We start from the raw sequence: 18,802 nt of genomic DNA on the forward strand, positions 1-18,802 counted from the left end.
GGCTTGTATTTCTGAACCCTGATCCTAGGGGGCTTCTCGCTCAAGATGGGAAAGGAGCCAGTCTCACTCAGAAGTCAGCATCACCCCCAAACTCAGCGTCCTGGGCAGCTGCCCCTCAAACTTTACCCCTGCAGAAATTCTCCTGTCACCTCCGCACGGTGGTCCTTAGGGAGATGAACTGAAGTGGGCGGGGTGAGGCCAGCTGCTTCTTCTGGCCATACCTTCCCAGGAGTTCTTGAGACCAGATGTACACGAGTGTGCACATCTGTGCATGTGTGTGCAGGTGTGCGTGCGTGAGCTCATGCAGTCTGGTAAGAGGAGTAAATGCAATTCAGGTGCTATCTTGTTTCTTTAAAAGCACCTTTTTGTGTGTGAATAAAAAGTATATGTTCAAGACTTCCCTGATGGCCCAGTGGTTAAGACTCCACACTTCTACTAGAGGGGGTTTGATCCCTGGTTGGATCAAACCTGCATCACCCTTATGGCAGAAAGCGAAGAAGAACTAAAAAGCCACTTGATGAAAGTGAAACAGGAAAGTGAAAAAAGTTGGCTTAAAACTCAACATTCAGAAAACTAAGATCATCATACTTACCTGGCAGGGGAGATACCATGATCACGAAGGTGGTTTTCCCAGGGCGAGGCTTATCCATTGCACTCCGGATGTGCTGACCCCTGCGATTTCCCCAAATGTGGGAAACTCGACTGCATAATTTGTGGTAGTGGGGGACTGCGTTCGCGCTTTCCTCTAAAAAAAAAAAAGAAAAAGAAAACTAAGATCATGGCGTCTGGTCCCATCACTTATGGCAAATAGATGGGGAAACAATAGAAACAGTGAGAGACTTTATTTTTGGGGGCTCCAAAATCACTGAAGATGGTGACTGCAGCCATGAAATTAAAAGATGCTTGCTCCTTGGAAGAAAAGCTATAACCAGCCTAGATGGTGTATTATAAAGGAGAGACATTACTTTGCCAACAAAGGTCCGTCTAGTCAAAGCTATGCTTTTTCCAGTAGTCATAGTCCAGTGAGAGCTGGACTATAAAGAAAGCTGAGCACTGAAGAATTGATGCTTTTAAACTGTGATATTGGAGAAGACTCTTGAGAGTCCCTTAGACAGCAAGGACATCCAACTAGTTCATCCTAGAGGAAATCAGTCCTGAATATTCATTGGAAGGACTGATGCTGAAGCTGAAACTCCAATACTTTGGCTACCTGATGCAAAGAATCAACTCATTTGAAGAGACCCTGATGCTGGGAAAGATTGAAGGCAGGAGGAGAAGGGAATGACAGAGGATGAGATGGTTGTATGGCATCACCAACATAATGGACATGAGTTTGAGTAGACTCCAGGAGTTGGTGATGGACAGGGAAGCCTGGCGTGCTGCAGTCCATGGGGCTGCAAAGACTCAGACACAACTGAGTGACTGAACTGAACTGGGGAACTAAGATCCCACATGCCCAGCAGTGCAACCAATATATGTGTGTGTGTGTGTGTGTATGCTAAGTTGCTTCAGTCATGTCTGACTTTGAGACCCTCTGGATCGTAGCCCACCAGGCTCTCTGTCCACGGGATTCTCCAGGCAAGAGTATTGAAGTGGGTGGCCATTTCCTCCTCCAGGGAACATATATATTCGCTTAATTATATGGGCTTCCCTGGTGGCTCAGATGGGAAAGAATCTGCCTGCAACACAGAAGACACGAGTTGGATCCCTGGCTTAGGAAGATGGCCTGGAGAAGGCAATGGCTACCCACTCCCAGTATTCTTGCCTGGAGAATTCCATGGACAGAGGAGTCTGGTGGCCTATAGTCCTTAATTATGCAGACAGGCAAAAAGGAGAGAAAAACCTCCTAATTCCACTACAGAGATAAATCTGAGTAATGTATTTTTATATTTTGGAGTATTTCGTTCAAGGTACTGCCCAGTACATATGCTGGGGGTGTATACTCTCTGTATATATGTATACTCTATGTATATAGTACACCATATGTATATACGTGTACTATCATGGTCCATGGGATTTTCCAGGCAAGAATACTGGAATGGGCTGCCATTTTCTTCTCCAGGGGATCTTCCCAACCCAGGGATCAAACCCGGGTCTCCTGCATTGTAGACAGACGCTTTACCGTCTGAGCCACTTGGGAAGTCCTGTATATACTATAGGTATACTATATGTATATAGTATCTATCATCTATCTTTTAACTGTCTCATGGTAATCCATTAGATAGATGGCATAGTTTATGTAACCAATATCTCAAATTATATCCAATTATTTGAAATTACTAAGAATGCCTTGGTAAGTATTATTACTAAACTTTTGCCAATAGATTGCATCCATTATCATGTATTTAGCATAAGCTCCCTAAAAGTGGCATTGCTGGGTCAAAGATATGACTAGTCAAGTTGTCCCCCAGAAAAGTCACATTAATTTATAGCCACATCTGTATTAGCGGCAGCTGCCTGGTTTCCCCAGCACTGAACTCCAGCTTTTAAGAAAATCTCTGTCAGCCTGAATTGTCATTGTGTCAATTTATATTTCTTTGATTACCAGCGAGATAGACCATTAAAAGTATATTTATTGGGGAATTCCCTGGCAGTCCCGTGGTTAGGTGGGAAGGGCATGGCATAAATATATATATTATGTATGTGTGTGTGTGTATATATATATATATATATATATATATATATATATATATATGCTATGTCTTTTGTGAATTTTTAATTGATTTGTTGGAGTTGTTTATATATTTAATGTATTAAGGTTTGTAACCCTCCTATCATTTAGGGCATACTTTTCTCTAATTTAGTTGCTTAACTTTTAATTTAGCCTCAGAATTTTGGGTGAAAACATGTGTTTTGGGGTTTTTGTGTGTGTGTGTGTGAGATCTCCGTTCCCCAAGGAGGGATCAGACCTGTGCCCTGTGCGGTGGAAACACAGAGTCTTAACTATTGGATCACCAGGGAAGTCCAGAGAATGTATGTTTTTAAGAATTATTTCCAATTTCTTAATTTTGATAAATGTCAAACATATTGAAAAGTATAAATAATAGTATGATAGTATAATAAACAGCCATGGACTCAAGAACTAACATCTGCAATATGTATATATTTGGAAGTAAATTGATGATATTACTGTACTTTAGCTCAAAATATTTGTCATTCATCTCCTAAGAGTGAGGAACAGTCTCCTTCATAAGATTTTCACAACTGAGAACACTAACAATTATTTCTTATATCGTCTTCTACTCAATTCAGTCAGTTCCTTCCAGGAGGACTATAATACCTGGTTTCATTGATTCTTGATCAAATCATGCACTTCCTTTGATTGTTATGTCTCTTCAGTATCTTTTAAATCTAGAATAGCTCCAACTTTTTCCTGATGCTGACTTACCCGTATCAAGGGCAGTGTGTAGTAGAACGTTCACACTGGGATTTGTCTTTCTTTGTGTACTATTTAATTTGTTCCTCTTCCTCCTGTATTTCCCACAAGCTGAAAGCACCTCTGAAGATCTGGTTAGGTTCTGGTTTAACAATTTTTTTTCAAGAATATGTAAAAAGGGACCGTGTTTCTTCAGCTATAACATCTTAACAGTCAATGGGTAAATCCATGGCTGATTCATGTCAATGTATGGCAAAAACCACTACAATATTGTAAAGTAATTAGCCTCTAACTGATAAAAATAAATGAAAAAAAAAAAAAAACAAGTCAACAGGGAATCTATTTGAAGTGCAACTTCTGATTCCATAGGTCTGGGGTGGGGTCCAAAACTGCATTACTAACAAGCTCCCAGGTGGTGCCGATGTTCCAGCCCAGGGACCACACTGTGAGCAGCATGGTCAAAGGTGTTGCTGTGCACTTCATTCTGCCCGGCATCAAGACATCTCAGCATGACTGATATGAAGTTTGATCCCTTGATTATGGTGGTTATTGCCAGATATTGCCACCCTAAAGGCATCCTTCCCCTTTTACAATTAGAAATTATCTTGGAGTAATCTTTGGCCAATACTTTGGCCACCTGATGCGAAGAACTGACTCATTGGAAAAGAATTTGATGCTGGGAAAGATTGAAGGCAGGAGGAGAAGGGGATGACAGAGGATGAGATGGTTGGACGGCATCATGGACTCAACGGACATGATTTTGAGCAAGCTCCGGGAGTTGGTAAAGGACAGGGAAGCCTGGCGTGCTGCAGTCCATGGGGTCGCAAAGAGTCAGACACGACTGAGCGACTGAACTGAACTGGAGTAATCTTGGGGCAATTTGAAGTCATCTCAGGGCACTTGCAGCACAAAAGTTTCCAATTATTTACCACTCTCTACTTCTCCTTTTGTGAAGGAAATGACAACCCACTCCAGTATTCTTGCCTAGAAACTTCCAAGGACAGAAGAGCCTGGTGGGCTACGGTTCATGGGATCACAAAGAGTTGGGCATGACTGGGCACACACGCACTTCTCCTTTTGTAATATTATCATGTAATTACTTGTTAATATCTGTTTTTTTCCCCCCACAGTATCTGTTTCGCTCACTGCTGTCCTGTGGCGCCTGGTATGGAGTAGGCATGCAGTGGCTGAAAAAAGAAATGAAATTTGTGATTTCTCTTTGATAATGTATTTAGAAAGCTGTAACTTAAGCCAATTTTTATTTTTAAAAATAAGTGGACCTGATAAAATAATTCCAAATATAAACATATATAATGTGTTGTATTATATGGGATCAAACTTTGCATCACTAAGGCTGAAACAACTGCTCTCATCTTAAATGACTCCCATCCAGTCTGCCATCTCTGCTACCCACAGTTAGCCACAATTTCCATTTCTTGTGTACCATACATAAGTACACAAAATTACATATATATATTTGTATCTACTTTCATATTTCTCTTTAATGGAAAACCACTATCACCATTGTTAGGAAACTTGCTTTGTTTTGTTGGCTGGTTTATCTTGGAGATCATTCTGTATCTGTAGATAGATATGGAATGGTCTATGTCTATCTAAAGATAGATAGTTCTACCTCATTGTTTTTCATCACTATATAATATTCTCTGGTATAGATACAGCGACATTTATTTAACTAGTTCCTTATTCTTGGACACTGAAGTTATTTCAAGTGCTTTGCTATTCACTTCAGTTCAGTTCAGTCACCCAGTCATGTCTGACTCTTTGTGACCCCATGGACCCCATGGAGCACACCAGGCCTCCCTGTCCATCACCAACTCCTGGAGTTTACTCAAACTCATGTCCATTGAGTCGGTGATGCCTTCCAATCATCTCATCCTTTGTTATCCCCTTCTCCTCCTGACTTCAATTTTTCCCAGCATCAGGGTCTTTTCAAATGAGTCAGCTCTTTGCATCAGGTATTACCAACAAAATTAATACCCATATGCATACAGTTATATGAATATACATTTTATCTACCACATAAATTCCTAAAAATCCAACTGCTAGATCAAAAAGTGTCTGCATTTTGAAAATATTTTCGATGGTCAAATTATTCTCCAAAGAGGCTGCACCAAATGTACACCCTTGTCAGCAGTGGTGTATCCATGATTCTGTGAGTAACAAGCAAGCAGTGAGTACCTAAACCCCTCAGATAGAGACATTTTCACAGCCGAAGTCTCCAAAGCCAGAAGTCAGGTTGCCTTCCTCCCTCCCCTCCACCCCTGCCCCAAGAGCCAACCAGCCGGAGCTCGCTGCCAAGTTCATCTCCTGTGTCACATCCGTCACTTCGTCCTTCCCTCTTCACTGTCTTGGCTGCAGTTCAGGTCTTCAGCCTCTGTCGTTGGAACCATGTCTGTGGTCTCCCCATAGGGAGAGTCTTAGGTCCCTAACCAGGTAGCTCAGTGGTAAAGAATCTGTTTGCCAACATAGGAGACAAAGATGCGGGTTTGATCCAGGGGTTGGGAAGATTCCCTTGGAGCAGGAAACGGCAACCCGCTCCAGTATTCTTGCCTGGAAAATTCCATGGACAGAGGAGCCTGGTGGACTACAGTCCATTGGGTCACAGAGTCGGACAGAACAGCACACACCCCTGATATAGCTTCCAGGGGGTGGCTGCCAGGTTTCTATATGACTCTCTCCTGCTCAGTGTCCCTCTGGGGCACCCCCTGCCTGCAAGGAAAAGGCCACCCCCTTCGTCTGGCTACAGATCTGCGTTATCTCGCTCCTGCTTTCTGCAGTGTCATTTCCCCTCCTTCCCCCCTTGTGTGCAATTTCGAAACTGTCACTTCCCACGCTCCCTACTGTGTCCCTTGAGGCTTTGGCTTCCTTTCCTGTTGGACCTCCCTGCACAGACCACCTTCCCCTGAACCTTGCCTCCTTCCCAAATCCTTCGCAAGGATTTCCAGGCTCCCCATGTACCCCCAGGGGAGGTTAGGCTGGCCCCTGTGCTCCCCCCATGTTATCTCTTGCCCCCCCACTTGCAGCATTTCAGGTTTGGACAACATATTCAGATGTCTGTTCTCCAACTAGGAAGTGAGTTCCTTGAGAGCAGAAGCGCAGCCTAGTCATGGCATACCCCCGGGTCCTGGCACGGTGCCTGGCACCACAATCCATGTGGTTGCATTGAACTCTGTGGATGAAGTGTGTGTGTGTGTGTGTGTGTGGAAGGCTGGCTGAGGTCTCAAAGTTGGGAGCGCTGGTGACTCTGCGGTGACAGGCCCTTCAGGATGCAAATCTGGGGGGCGCGAGTGTTTGCATGGAGAGCAGGAAATAGAGCAGGACCCCGAGGAGGGCCGGGCAGGAGGCAGGCAGGGCTCGGTGTTGACCCGGCCAAGGGCTCTCGGGCTTTGGCTCAGAGTGGGACTGGAGCTCAGGGTGCCGAGCGAGGGTGCTGCGTCCTTTCCTCCCGGGTGATGGCTTCGTGACGCTTTTCTACCAGGAAAAGTAATGGGGAGAGGGAAGGGGGAGGGGGCAGCATCACACACACGCGGCAGAGACCTGGTGGGACACAGCAGCGTCTGGAGCGCCAGGAGGCTGAAGTCACAAGGTGAGGGGATGAGGGCCGGGAGAGGCAGAGGGTGGAGATGGGGGGGGGGGGGGGCGGGGGGCGCGGAGCACGGGGATCCGATTTGAGAGGGGCCGATCTTTCTTCTCCCCAGTGCATGGGGGGGTTGGGGGAGGGGGGAGAAGCTACCCGCCGCCGGGAGAGGGCCTCGTTCTAGGCCGGCCCTCATCCTTCCAGCCTCGGGGAGAGGGTGGGATGTCTGCGCCCAGGCAGGGAGCCGGCGGGAGAGGCCCGGCGCCGGGGAGCCCGGGCGTCGGCGAAGACAGAGAGGCCTCTAGCGGCCACCGTGGGCAGCAGGCGAGGGGGAGCCGGGAGGGCACTTCCTGCCAGGGCCCGGGGCGGCCCAGTTTCGCAAAGGAAGTTCTGCCAGGGCCGGAGGGGCGGAGGCAGGAAGTGGGCCGGAGGCTCGCGCTAGGGTGCGGCCGGCGGGTAGTGAGAGGCCGCGGCTGGGCGCGGGGGAGGGCCGCGGAGGTGAACCAGACCGAGGCCGCGACCCCACCCATCCTCCGCGGGGCCCCGGACGCCTCCGCCTGCCCGCAACGCGGTCCGGCGGCGCAGCGCTGCCAGTGACGCCTCGGCCGTCGGCGCGCGGCCTGGGTCAGCCGCGTTCCGAGTTCTTCCGTTTGGAGCTGAACTTGGCTTCCCTCTAGCTCGCCCCATTCCTCTCCACCCTCTGGGGCCTCACGGGTCCCTCCCCTCCACTCTGGGGCGGAGACCACACCCCTCCCGTCTCCAAATACCTTCCAGGGGCCTCTCCTAGGGTCGCGTTTCAGTTCGCCTCAGAGCTAATGCTCTGTGGAGTCCTCCCGATGCAGGCATTATTTAATCACTTCTGCAAAGAGGGCCTAGCTCCATTTTCCTGGTCAGACAACTGAGGCCAGGACCGGTAGAGTTAAATAACAGTCAGATGAACTCGGGCTTCCCTGGTGCCTCAGCGGTCAAGAATCCGCTTGCGAATGCACGCGATGCAAGAGACACAGGTTCGATCCCCAGGTTGGGGGGAAGATCCCTGGAGAATGAAATGGCAACCCACTCCAGTATTCTTGCCTGGGAAATCCCATGGACAGAGGAGCCTGGTGGGCTAGAGTCCACCGGGCTTCAGAAGGGTTGGACACGAGTTAGTGACTAAACAGCAAACAGCACACATGCACTCGGACCCATTCAAAGGTTGCACTTTCAGGCTTGACGCCCCTGGAAGGGTGAGAGCAGCCCTTCCCTCCACTACAATCCCCTTCCCTCCAAAGGGTTTGCTGAAGCAGTTGTGGCTTCACTGGACTTCCCCCTAAGTTCAACACCCCCCCTCCCCATCAATAACCACAGAGCCAGGATGGGGGGCGGTGAGGATCTGGCTTTCTCTTTAGTTCTTATCAAACTGTGGGGTTCTCCGTTACAGAGAAGGCACTTGGATGGGAGGGTCACCCGAGTCAGACCAACTTTGTCCTCCCCCCCCACCCCCAGCTCTCTGTGGGGGGGGGGCGGGTAATGACATGTCCACCTGACATCCCCCTTGGCACTGGTATGTGGGTCCCCTTAACCGTTAGGCCTTTGGGAGAACCCAAGGCCCTGGCCTCCAGACTCAGCATTTGGAGGAGGGATTCCAGATAAAGGACTCAGAGCTGGAAGGCAAGATGTCCCAGGAGCTGCCCCCAGCCAGCAGGGGGCAAAGCAGAGGGGCTGCAGGGGTGGGGTTGGCACAGGGGCAGGGGACAGCTTGGCCAGGTTTCCTGGAGACCCCCAAACCCCATAAGAAGGGTCCCACCTCCTACAGATCCCCTAAAGGCACCGATGAAGTACGGGGTGCAGGTGGGGAGGCACCGGTTAGGTGGTCTAGAGAGAGACCCACACACAAACTCCGCGGGTGGGCCAGGCACAGTACAGGGCACAGAAAAGGTGCTCAATGAATCATTTTTGAATGAATGAATGATCGGAGCAGAGAGGGTGTGAGGGACAAGGACAGGGCCTGGGGCCCCTTGGGCCAGCCTATTTCATTCAGAAAATAGTTTAAAAAATGTAAAAATCCTTTCCCTCCTCACCCCCCTAGTTTATGGGCCCAGGAAAGGGGTGAGGGAAGGGTGTCTCTACCTGGACCCTTCTCTCTCCCCCTCCCCTAAAAGTCTATATACACATATACATATTTATACGGCACCGCAGGATATTGCCTGGGCCCCCACATGGAGCTGAGGGCACCAAGCCCCAGGGCGTCCAAGGCAGAGGTGAGAGGTTGGAACTCAGGGTGTGGGAAGTAGCCCTCAGCAGCTGGTGAGCCCAGAGCAGCTGGATTCTGGGGTCCCGAACAGACCCCTGCTCCCTTCACAAGTGGAAACAGATCAACCCTCCCCGCCCTAGGCAGAGGTAGGGTGAGGGGGGTCTGGAGCAGTCCCCAGGGAAGAGGTGGGGAGACTGGGTCCTCCCCCACCAGCCTAGACTGCAGCAACCTGAAGGCTGTTCCGGGCAGAGCTGACCCAGATGGTGGCCCTGGGAAATTGGGCTGGGAAGAGGGCTCTATGCAAGGCACTTGGAGTTCACTGTTCCCAGGCTGGGGGTAGGGGGGTGGGGGTGGGGGTCCAAGGCAGAGGGCAGCTCAAACCCTGCCCCTCCCCCAAGCAGAACCGGAAGGGCCTGAGGGGCCCAGTTTGGCAGCAGAGAAACATGGCCGTGCAGAGAGAGAGAGGAAGAAGGGGGAGTGGCACAGAGCCCCCGGGTCCCCCAAGGAGGAGGTTCTAAGGCACTGACTCAGGGACCCAGGGGCTCATGACCCTCCGTGCAGCCTGCTGCCCCCTCCAGAGCCTGGCCAGGCTGCTGGGGGGACGGGGGTGGGACGGGGAGACCCCGCTTCCCCGTGGCGCTGAGTTTTCTTAAGGCAGAGTCCGAGTGAGAGGGGTGCAGATGTGGTCAGGGGCAGGTCCGAGCCCCGTGGCGCCTCACTAGCTGCCCGGCCGAGGCTGCCTGAGCACTGAGTACACGTCGTCCACACGGCTGAGCTGCTCGAAGAAGGGCAGGAGGTCGTGGAGCTCTGTGTCACTCATGTTGTCAAACCACGAGGCCACCGGTACCTGGAAGACAGGTGCGGGGTGATGAGGGGGGCAGGGGGCCCTGGGCACAGAATGTCCAGATCAGCCCTGAGCACCCTCACCCAGTTTCCCAGCAAGTGGCACCGATCACACAAGTCAGAGCAGACGTTTTAGGGAACTATGCTCAACCCTGCGTGTTTGAGCTCTCTTCAGTCGTGTCTGACTTTTAGGGACCCCATGGACTGTAGCCCGCCAGGCTCCTCTGTCCATGGGATTCTCCAGGCAAGAATACTGGAGTGGGTTGTCATTCCTTTCTCCAGAGGATCTTCCTGACCCAGGGATCCAGCCGAGTCTCTTCCGTCTCCCGCACTGGCAGGCGGGTTCTTTACCACTAGCGCCACCTGGGAAGCCTTTACCCTGCTGTATGCTAAGCACTTGGACAGTTTCGGTTCTATTTAATTCTTTAAGAAAGTTATTTCTGGGATCCACTAACAGTTCAATGAACTGTTGAAATGGAAACTGCTCTAGTGCCCAGCAAGGGACCCAAACCCACAGCAGGCCCCCTGTACATGCAGGCAGAATGCGCTGAGTAACTAATAAGAGACCTGGGGCAACTGTGGATGGACAAGGCGAGCGGACAGCAGGGAGGGGCCACTGAGGAGAGAAAAGAGGGAGGAACAGGAGGGACCAGACCCCCACAGGGCCCCAGCCCCCATCCTGCCGGGCACTCACGGCATTATCTGGATGGAAGACGTAGGAAGCGGGTGAGTTGTCCAGGATGAGCACACGACGCAGGTCCCGGCCCAGTCGGCTCAGGTCCTTCACGTAGTTCCCCCGGTGGAAGACACACGACTCCCGAAACAGCCGTGCCCGGAAGGCCCCCCACTTGTCCAACAGGTCAGCTACGGGGTCTGCATACTGGGGGGCGGGAGGTGGGTCATCGGGGGCAGGGAGGGCGCCAAGAGGGACCCAGAGACCTCTGCCCAGAGGCTGTGTGTCGGAGGCAGACAGAAAGCAGAGGTGCCCAGGGAGCCCTGCGGAGGGTGGAGGGCTCACCTTGGCCAGGCTGGCGGTGAACAGCACGCATTCGAAGAGCTCACCCATCCGCTGCAGGAACTCATCGACGTGGGGCCGCTTCAGCACGTAGACCTGGGGGGTGGGCCAGTGAGGGGACTGCTGGCCCGTGGGCCTGGGTGGGGTGGGGCAGGGTGGGGTGGCCGGGGGCTGGGCAGGAGTGAGGCGCAGGAGGCAGAGGAGCACAGAAGGGTGGCTGGTCCCAGGGCCCGTGGGCTCCACGTGGCCAGCCACCCCAACCACTGCCAGGTAAACCACCCACTGTCCCCGAAGAGGATCAGATAACCTCCGACTTCTGTCTTCGGGCCCTACCTCAGAAGGAATCACTAATTCCCACCCCTTCCTCCGCCAGGGCCTCGGCTAGATGTGGGGGCCTGGGGCAACCCCCTCACCCCAAGGCTGCAGGGCACCGGCCCCCGAGCCAAGTAATGGAGAACAGGCTGGACAGCACACAACCTATCCTGAATTACTTGAACTGGGTCCCGGGCAGGGTGGGGGCGAGGGGGCACCGAGGAAGACCCCCCACCCCACTCCCTGCAGGCCTTGGAGCTGGGCCAAGTCCCCGAGGGTCTGTGTGACCTCAGGTAAGTCTCACACCCTCTCTGGGCCTCGGACATTCCACATTTATCAAAATCCCATCTAGGGCTCTCAGGACTGGTGGGAGGAGCCTGGGGTCTGGAAGACAGATGCCAACCCTACCACCTCCCCCCCACCCCCAGCCCCTCACCTGGTGGACCACCCCATCAATCTCCACAGGAATGATGAAGTCAGCATTGTTCACTGGCTGCAGGGGGAAGAGAGCTGCTGGAGCTGGGGCAAGGCCAGCCAGGACCACCCTCCCAGGCCAAGCCAGGGTCTGTGTGACCTCAGCCAAGTCTCACACCCTCTCTGGACTTCTGACAATTCCACATTTATCAAAATCCCATCTAGGGCTCAGAGACCGGGGCCTGAGGGCTGCTGGGCAGGGGGCCCACCTTGAAGGAACTGTGCACCAGGGTCTCGTCCAGGTCGATGACCACGCAGATCTTGTCCGAGTCCTGGGCTTTGGCCTCAGGGAGCAGGTACTGGACTGGGGTCTGCTGTGGGGACAAGGGGGGAGCTGGCTGCTGCCACCTCTCTGAAGTCCCAGTCATTTCTCCTCCCCCAGCCCTCTTCCTGGAGAGCCCCAAGGACAGAGAGGAGACACCAGCTCCTTCCCAGCTTGGCCCCTGCCAACTCTGGAGCCTGGGGTAGGCTGCCTAGCTCTCTGGGCTTCACTTCCTCACCTGGGAAACCAACGCAGAGGAAAGCCTGCACTTCTGAAGGGGAAATTCAGAATCCTCAGGGCTAGGGACCCTCGGGAGGCAGTCAGGGTTGGGAAGGCCTGGGAGGGTGGAGGGCTCGGTGGGGGGGTAGGGGGGCTTCACCCTCCTCCACAGGGCCTAGCAGCACGTCATGAAGAGCCCCCTTCCCCTACACCCCCCGAAGGGCTGACTCCAGGTGCCCCCATAGCTCCAACTTGGCCAGCACGCACCTTGGGGACCGCACCATTCTCCTCCACGAGCAGGGGCGCCCCGCTGTGGGCGGGCAGGGCCTCCGCGTCATCCCGGCAGACACAGCAGAAGAGCGAGTGGAGGATGCCCCTGCTCCGGGGCTTCTGAGAGGCTGCTGACTTCTGGTCACCTAAAGCAGGGAGGCCCAAGGTGGGGGCATGCACACTGCCTGGCCTGCAGGGCTGTGCCTACATGCCCGGCTGCCAACCCCTGGGCTGAGAGGATCTGGCCATGCTAGCTTCATTGAGGGATACACACTAAGGTGGCAGCCTGACAGTCTTGGCTCCAGGCCACCCCTCTGCTCCCCACAAGTTCTTCTAATGTGGGTACAACGTCACCCACATTAGGGAGTGGGCTGGTTGGAGGCTGGGACGGGAGGTGTTTTCTCTTCCCAACAGTTTCCATCTCTGCTAGGGGAGCAGTGCATAGGGGCACCTCCTGACACGCACCGGACCTGAGCAGCCCCTGGTCAGTGGGGCCCCTACCAAAGAGGGCTGGGGCTTGGGGCTCTGGGGCCCACTCCCGCCCTCCTTCCATTCTCCGCCTCCAGAGGTCCAAAGTCCTCCCTGAAGCTGGGCCCAGACACAGGGGGTGGGGGCTTGAAGCTAGTGTCCTGCGGCCATCTACTGGCCCCTCCTCCTCCGCCCCCGCCCGGACCTCTAACCTAGATCCCGCTGATAGACTGGCCCACACTCCACCGACCCCCTATCCAACTCCCCCCGCCTCAGACCCCGGGCGGAGCTAGGTCCCGGCCACAAGTGGACAGACCTGGAGGGACTTCCTAGCCTCTTAAGTCCACAGCAGGACAGGGAGAGGCAGACCCCCTAGACCAGAACCATCAGTCCCGGGGTGCCCGGCCGATGCTGGCGGCATTCGCTGGGTGTATGCACAGACACGGTGCCCACCGGCTCCGGGAGCCAAGTGCGCGGTCCGATCACACGTCTCCTGCGGGCGCGCGGGCGATCCTTAGAAGTGCTTGTCTCTCTCCACGCCTCCACGCGGGACGCGGAAGTTTGTGGGGAACGTGGCCCTGTCTTAGCGGGAGATCTTTCCAACCCTCCCCCGCCCGCTGTCACCTCTGCGCCCCCTCCCGCGACCCAGCCAGACCGCGGCCCGGAGGGGGCGGAGTCTCAGCTGGTGGCCTGAAGGCGCCCTCTTCAGCCCCCCCATCTCCCAGCCCCCTTGGCGCCAATGGGGGAGTAGGGGGGGACGACTCTTGGGCCTCGCGCACACCCAGTCTGGGAAACCCAGAGGGCGCTCCGTGCTCCACCCCTGCCTCAGTTTCCCCACCTCGAGCAGACCGGAGCGCCCCAAAACGCGCCAGGCCCCGCCCCGGGTCTCCGAGTCTCTGCAAGTTCAAACTCTCACCCAGCTCCCCCTCCGGTTGGAAGCTTCGGGTCCCGCCACGGCGGGAGCCCTGGGCGGCGGCGGCAACTGTCGCCCCCGAGAGGGTCCCGGCCCCCTCCTCTTTGCGGCGCCCAGTGTAAGCGCCCTCCGCGCGCCCCAGTACCTTTGCTCCGTAGCGGGCTCCGCGCTTCCTCCTTGCTGATCTGAGTAATGACGGCCGAGCTGTCCATGGGGCCGGGCGCGCTCCGCTCCGGCCGGACTCTGGCCCGGGAGCCCGGCCTCCCCCCCGGCTCGGGCCGGAATCGGGGCGCGGGGGGGAGGGGAGGGGTGGGAGGGAGGGATCCCCGCGAGCTTCGGAGGGGAGGGGAGCCAGGTTCTAAGGGGGAGGGGGAGGGAGGGGGCGCGGAGGAAACTTTGTTACAACATGGAGTTTCCTCCCCGCGAGGCGGATGCAAACATGGAACCCGGGCGCCGTTTCAAGGCTCCCCCTTAAAAGGGCAACGACTTCAGCGTGACCTGGACTCGGCCGGGGCTTTCATCACTTGAGGGGCCGGCGCTGCTCGGCGGGTAGGGAGGCGGGCCCGGCCGGGTTCCTGCCGCGCTCCCGGGGGCGCCGCCTCCTTTCCCGCCGCCCGCCCGCCCGCCAGCCAGCCCGCCAGCGAGGCCAAGCCTCTGCGGCTGCGTGGCAAGGCCGACACCCCGGCCCACGGTTCTCCGCGCAGAGCGGCCCGGGACCAGGGCCCGCCCGGGGCGTCCGCGCCCGGGAGTGCCCCGAGGCAGCGCGACTCCACCTCTGAACATTCCAAAGGTCGGGGACTGGCAGCTTCTCGGTCTTCTCATCTGGGAAATAGGGATACCACCATCTGGTCTGAAAAGTGGGTCTTCTCTCCGGTGGTCGCAGGGGAAGTCGTGAATGTGCAAAGCCTCTGCTGCACCTCCAAACGACTATGCTGAGCTACACAATTAGGTCCCTAACCGGACCGTGACCTACCCGCAGTCTCGGGCCCTTTTCCCTAAACCCGGAGCTGTAGGGCGCAGAAATTCCAGCTGTCTGCCCCGGGGTGCCCCCTGCCGACCTCTCCTCACCGGGCGCCCGGCCACGTCCACTCCCCATGCCCACTGCAGCCACCCGGCTTTCTCGCCTGAAGCCAAGGGCCTCCACGCCTCAGGGCCTTTAGACGTGCCGTTCCTTCTGCCTGAATGCGCTTCCTACCGCTTCGCATAGCCAAATCCCACCGACCTCGAAAAAATGAAACCCTCCTTTTCCCCAGGCCCCCTCCTCTGCTTCCCACCCGCCGGCCCCTCTGTAACTGCTGGGGAGGGGACGTCAAGCCGCGGCCTCACACAGTGGGACTCGATGCCGGACCGTGGGGACCACGGACATCCACTGGCACACCCGTTCCACTCGGGTCCGTGCAGACTCGCCCCGGGCACGGGGCCCGCGTTTCCATGTGGATTCTTCGCGAGCAAAACTCCCGTGTGCTGCTCGGTGAGGTTTACGGGCGGGGTTTGTTTGGTTTCTTCTTTTTTTTTTTTTTCTCCCTTGTCTATGAAGTTTCTTCTACTTGTCGTTACTGTTTTGTGTTCACATTTTAAAAATATTAATAACGCCAAGGCTTGATAAACACGCCCCAGCACTTCCTTCCCCCGCTGGGCGGGGCGGGGCGGGCGCGTCTTGTCCCGTTCGGCCGCCGGGTGCGAGCGCGGCGCGCTTTCTCCCGGCCGGGCGGAGGGGGCGCCCGGGAGAGAGAGGCCCCGCGTGGGCGGCGGGCCGCGAGCAGAGCTGGCCCCAAGGCGCGTCCGCTTCGGGTCTGGGGTCCAGGGCGGGGTGGGGAGGTGGTCGGGGGCTGTGGATCCACTGGACAACACGACTCGGCCTCTGCTTTTAGTCACAATTATCGCCAACGTGCTGTGAGCACGTACGTCTGAGTCTGGCTGTGACTGCGCCCTTCATCTCATTTAACGACTCCTTTAAAAACCCGTTTTACAGATAAAGAAACTGAGTCCCGACTAGTGAGCGATTCGGTCCGCCCTGCGGCAGGGACTGAGGTGGGATTCCGGCCGTCGGGCGGAGCCCCCTCCCCTACGGTCCGGCCCCGGGGCGGCGCCTCGACTTTATCTCCGGATGCCCAGCCGGTGCTGACCCCAAAAGGAAATGGGCGGCGGAGGGCTGAACGAACCCCTGGCCTCGTCTCTAGTCTGAGCGGCTCGCCTTCCTTCCCCTCCCGCCCCCCGCCCCCGGAGGCTGGAGCCTGGCCGGCTGTCCCTTCGACGGTCAGAGGAGCGGGGATAGGGCGGGCTGGACCGCGCCCCCCCAGCCCGACCAGTAGCTATTCCCTTTACCTCCGGCCCCTTAGACACACCCCTATCGTCCCCTCCCAAGACTTCGAGGTTGCTGACTCCTCCCAGGAGACCTGCCCTACCCCGCTTACTCTGCCCAACACCACCCCCCCACCCCCCGGTTTCGGGGCTCGCCAAGGTGCCCCTTCCGCCCGGGCGGGGTGGATGCGGACTGAGTCCCGACACCTGGGCAGTGCGGGCTCTAGGGGTCTGTGGGGACTGAGTTGCCAGTGGAAGCGTTCTGGAGGGTGGGGCGGGTTCTTCGGGTTTCCCCGGGAAAGGAAACACACACCCAGCTGCTGTCTCCCTACCCTCTCTGATACAGCAGCTGGGGTCGCCGTGCAGTTTATTTTTATGTTTCGTTGGTTTGCACTCCAGGAGAAATCAAGTCATGGGGACTGTGAGCCGAGAAACACTAGGACTCAGCCAGGCTCGGTCTGGCAACTCGGGACATCAGCCAGCATCTCAGCTTCCCCCTCTGACAGCTGGGGTCCCACCCGGGCAAAGTGGGCAGGCTGAGAGAAAGACAGGAAGCCCTGCCCCGAGGCCCTGAGGCACACCTGGTGTACCTTCCCACAGGGCAGGGTGGATGCGGAGTGAGTCGGGAGGTCTGGGGGTGTGTAGTGATAAGAGTTGTAGGTGGAAGCTTTTGGGGAGAGTTAAGGTGTCAGGCCACTCCCAGCTGGAGGATTCTCTAGTTAGATCTGAACACAGGGGTGGGGGGTGGGGAGGGTAGGCTGGGAGGACCAGGGCTACTGGGAAAGGGGCAGCCTTTTGGGTAGGGAGGGGTCCGGGCAGGGAAATGACTGGCCTTGGCCTGACCTCATGGCTAACCTCTTACCCAGGCCCAGGGCCACCCCTCAGCTGGCCCTTTGGTCCCCTCCCTCTTCCTTCCCCCCAAGTTCTAAGTTCCAAGCTTGACTGCTCATGTGACCAGCTGGCCTGTTTCTCTGGGGAACTCCCAACAAGGCTGTGTCTCTAGCTTTTGCACACACTGATACACAACCCCAACTCCTAGCATGCTCACCTCCCCCTTGAGAGTTCCCCCTCCATCTATTCAGTTTTCAGAATACTGTCTAGTACTTGATTTTCTCTGGACCTTGCCTCACTTTTTCCAGGTGTGCTGACACTGTTACCGGTTTGTTGTGGTTTACTTACCGCCCAACTCCGCCAGGTTAGTCTTTATTTAGAGACTGTGCCTCCCTCCCCCTTGTCCAGCTCAGACCTGGTGCCCAACTAATGCCTAGAGAATTGTTTAAAAAGGTGGACAAGGGGTACAGCTGGGGGCACCTCCGGGAAGTAGGGAAAAGGGTCTCCCTTTTCTTGGCTACCTGGCCCCCATTCATCCCCTCTTCCAGTTCCTGTGGGCCCCATCTTCTCCAGGGCGCCAGGAGAAGAGGATTGGGCAGATTTCTAGTCCGGGTATCTCGCCACCGTTGTGTAGGGTGAGCCAGACCTGTCCCATCCCAGTCCTCTTAGAGGGCCCCACTTGTTTTGTTGCCCTTTTAAGAAAGAGGAAATTCTTCTCATAAACAAGCGCCTCAACCTGAGCTCGGAGCCCGACTGCCTGCCCCGCTGCATCCCCGGGAAATCGGGGGTGCTTCCAGGCACACCGCCCACTCCAAGCTCAATCCAGGGGGAAAGACTGGCGGCCCCTCCTCGCCGCGGCTCGCCACCGGGGCTGGGGGCGGTGGGGGGGGGAGGGTCCCAGAGACTGGAAGAGGCCGGAGGAGGGACTTGGGGGAGCCTAGAAACAGCTTAGGGAACGTCTGTAAAGTGCAGTCCCTACTAGGGGCGAAGGGGCACCGGGCCGCTCCCTACGGCCGAGGGGGTTCCCCGCCCACGAAGCTCACCACCCACCCTCCAGCCTGGGCGGATTCCGAGGCCCCCCGGCGCGAGGCCGGAGCGACCGCCTCCTCCTCTTTGGAGGCGGGGAGTACCGGCGCTCGGAACCGTCCCTTGCCCCTAGGGGGAGCTGGGAGACAGCGCCCTGGGAGCGTCTACTGCGCGGCGTGGGAGTCTCGGCCGCCTGGTCCCCTGGGGAGATGGCAATGAATTGGGCCTCGGAGGCATGGACTCTTGGGTTCTTTGTGACCTGGTGCCCGAAGGGAGGAAACCACGCCCTCGTTCTATTGCCTGGAAAATGGGTTTCGGGTGGAACCGAATGGCTGAGGCCACTCCAGTGAGAGTAGGAGCGAGAGGCAGACATTCGAGGAGGGGGATACTTGTTGATGGTTCAGGGATTTCGTGCTTGCCAGTCTCTGTTTCCCTTCTCTTTGGATTAAGCGGTGAATTATCATTTATTTGGGCTTCCCCAGTGGCTCAGCGGTAAGGAATCCGCCTGCAATGCAGGAGATGCAGGCGATGGAGGTTCCCTGAGTAGGGAAGATCCCCTGGAGGAGGGCATGACAACCCACTCCAGTATTCTTGTCTAGAGAATCCCATGGACAGAGGAGCCTGGTGGGCTGCGGTTCATGGGGACGCAAAGAGCCTGACA

At 56.0% G+C, this 18,802-nt stretch overlaps 3 protein-coding genes and 1 non-coding gene across 6 annotated transcripts; 2 read left to right on the forward strand and 2 right to left on the reverse strand.

The window, feature by feature from the left end:
• Positions 1–584: 584 nt before the first annotated feature.
• On the forward strand, positions 585–748 carry LOC122698974. Its single transcript, XR_006342477.1, has one exon. It is a non-coding gene; the product is annotated as a U1 spliceosomal RNA (small nuclear RNA).
• Positions 749–5,951: 5,203 nt separating this feature from the next.
• LOC122698697 (translation initiation factor IF-2-like) lies at positions 5,952–7,692 on the reverse strand. Its single transcript, XM_043910082.1, has 2 exons — positions 7,131–7,692; positions 5,952–6,868 (listed from the first exon to the last, which is right to left on the reverse strand). Exons 1-2 carry the CDS (start codon positions 7,502–7,504, stop codon positions 6,502–6,504), a joined length of 741 nt encoding a protein of 246 aa, XP_043766017.1. The 5' UTR covers positions 7,505–7,692; the 3' UTR covers positions 5,952–6,501.
• Positions 7,693–8,329: 637 nt separating this feature from the next.
• Positions 8,330–14,261, reverse strand: CTDSP1 (CTD small phosphatase 1). 2 transcript variants are annotated; one of them, XM_043910081.1, is made up of 7 exons: positions 14,129–14,261; positions 12,600–12,748; positions 12,061–12,162; positions 11,814–11,870; positions 11,069–11,161; positions 10,745–10,930; positions 8,330–10,054 (listed from the first exon to the last, which is right to left on the reverse strand). In XM_043910081.1, exons 1-7 carry the CDS (start codon positions 14,193–14,195, stop codon positions 9,926–9,928), a joined length of 783 nt encoding a protein of 260 aa, XP_043766016.1. In that variant the 5' UTR covers positions 14,196–14,261; the 3' UTR covers positions 8,330–9,925. The 2 variants fall into 2 exon arrangements, with proteins under 2 accessions (XP_043766016.1, XP_043766015.1); XM_043910080.1 differs by having other exon boundaries at positions 12,061–12,165.
• Positions 14,262–14,641: 380 nt separating this feature from the next.
• LOC122698693 (atherin-like) lies at positions 14,642–17,945 on the forward strand. 2 transcript variants are annotated; one of them, XM_043910075.1, is made up of 3 exons: positions 14,642–14,840; positions 15,237–15,454; positions 15,956–17,945. In XM_043910075.1, the coding sequence occupies exons 2-3, from the start codon at positions 15,415–15,417 to the stop codon at positions 16,822–16,824; spliced, it is 909 nt and encodes a 302-aa protein (XP_043766010.1). In that variant the 5' UTR covers positions 14,642–14,840; positions 15,237–15,414; the 3' UTR covers positions 16,825–17,945. The 2 variants fall into 2 exon arrangements, with proteins under 2 accessions (XP_043766010.1, XP_043766009.1); XM_043910074.1 differs by having other exon boundaries at positions 14,642–15,454.
• Positions 17,946–18,802: the final 857 nt, after the last annotated feature.

This window comes from Cervus elaphus, chromosome 8 (assembly GCF_910594005.1).
Source record: "Cervus elaphus chromosome 8, mCerEla1.1, whole genome shotgun sequence".
NCBI lineage: Eukaryota > Metazoa > Chordata > Mammalia > Artiodactyla > Cervidae > Cervus > Cervus elaphus.

What these genes read in the sequence shown, in the direction of transcription:
- CTDSP1 (XM_043910080.1), bottom strand. Translation starts at nt 14,195, where the DNA reads ATGGACAGCTCGGCCGTCATTACTCAGATCAGCAAGGAGGAAGCGCGG. An exon ending in GAGCCCGCTACGGAGCAAAG is followed by an intron (nt 12,749 to 14,128) that starts GTACTGGGGCGC and finishes TCCCTGCTTTAG; the next exon opens with GTGACCAGAAGTCAGCAGCC. An exon ending in TCTTCCATCCAGATAATGCC is followed by an intron (nt 10,055 to 10,744) that starts GTGAGTGCCCGG and finishes CCTGTCTTCCAG; the next exon opens with GTACCGGTGGCCTCGTGGTT.
- LOC122698693 (XM_043910074.1), top strand. Translation starts at nt 15,166, where the DNA reads ATGCGCTTCCTACCGCTTCGCATAGCCAAATCCCACCGACCTCGAAAA. An exon ending in AAACTCCCGTGTGCTGCTCG is followed by an intron (nt 15,455 to 15,955) that starts GTGAGGTTTACG and finishes CCCGTTTTACAG; the next exon opens with ATAAAGAAACTGAGTCCCGA.
- LOC122698697 (XM_043910082.1), bottom strand. Translation starts at nt 7,504, where the DNA reads ATGGGTGGGGTCGCGGCCTCGGTCTGGTTCACCTCCGCGGCCCTCCCC. An exon ending in AGGCCCTCTCCCGGCGGCGG is followed by an intron (nt 6,869 to 7,130) that starts GTAGCTTCTCCC and finishes TTTTCCTGGTAG; the next exon opens with AAAAGCGTCACGAAGCCATC.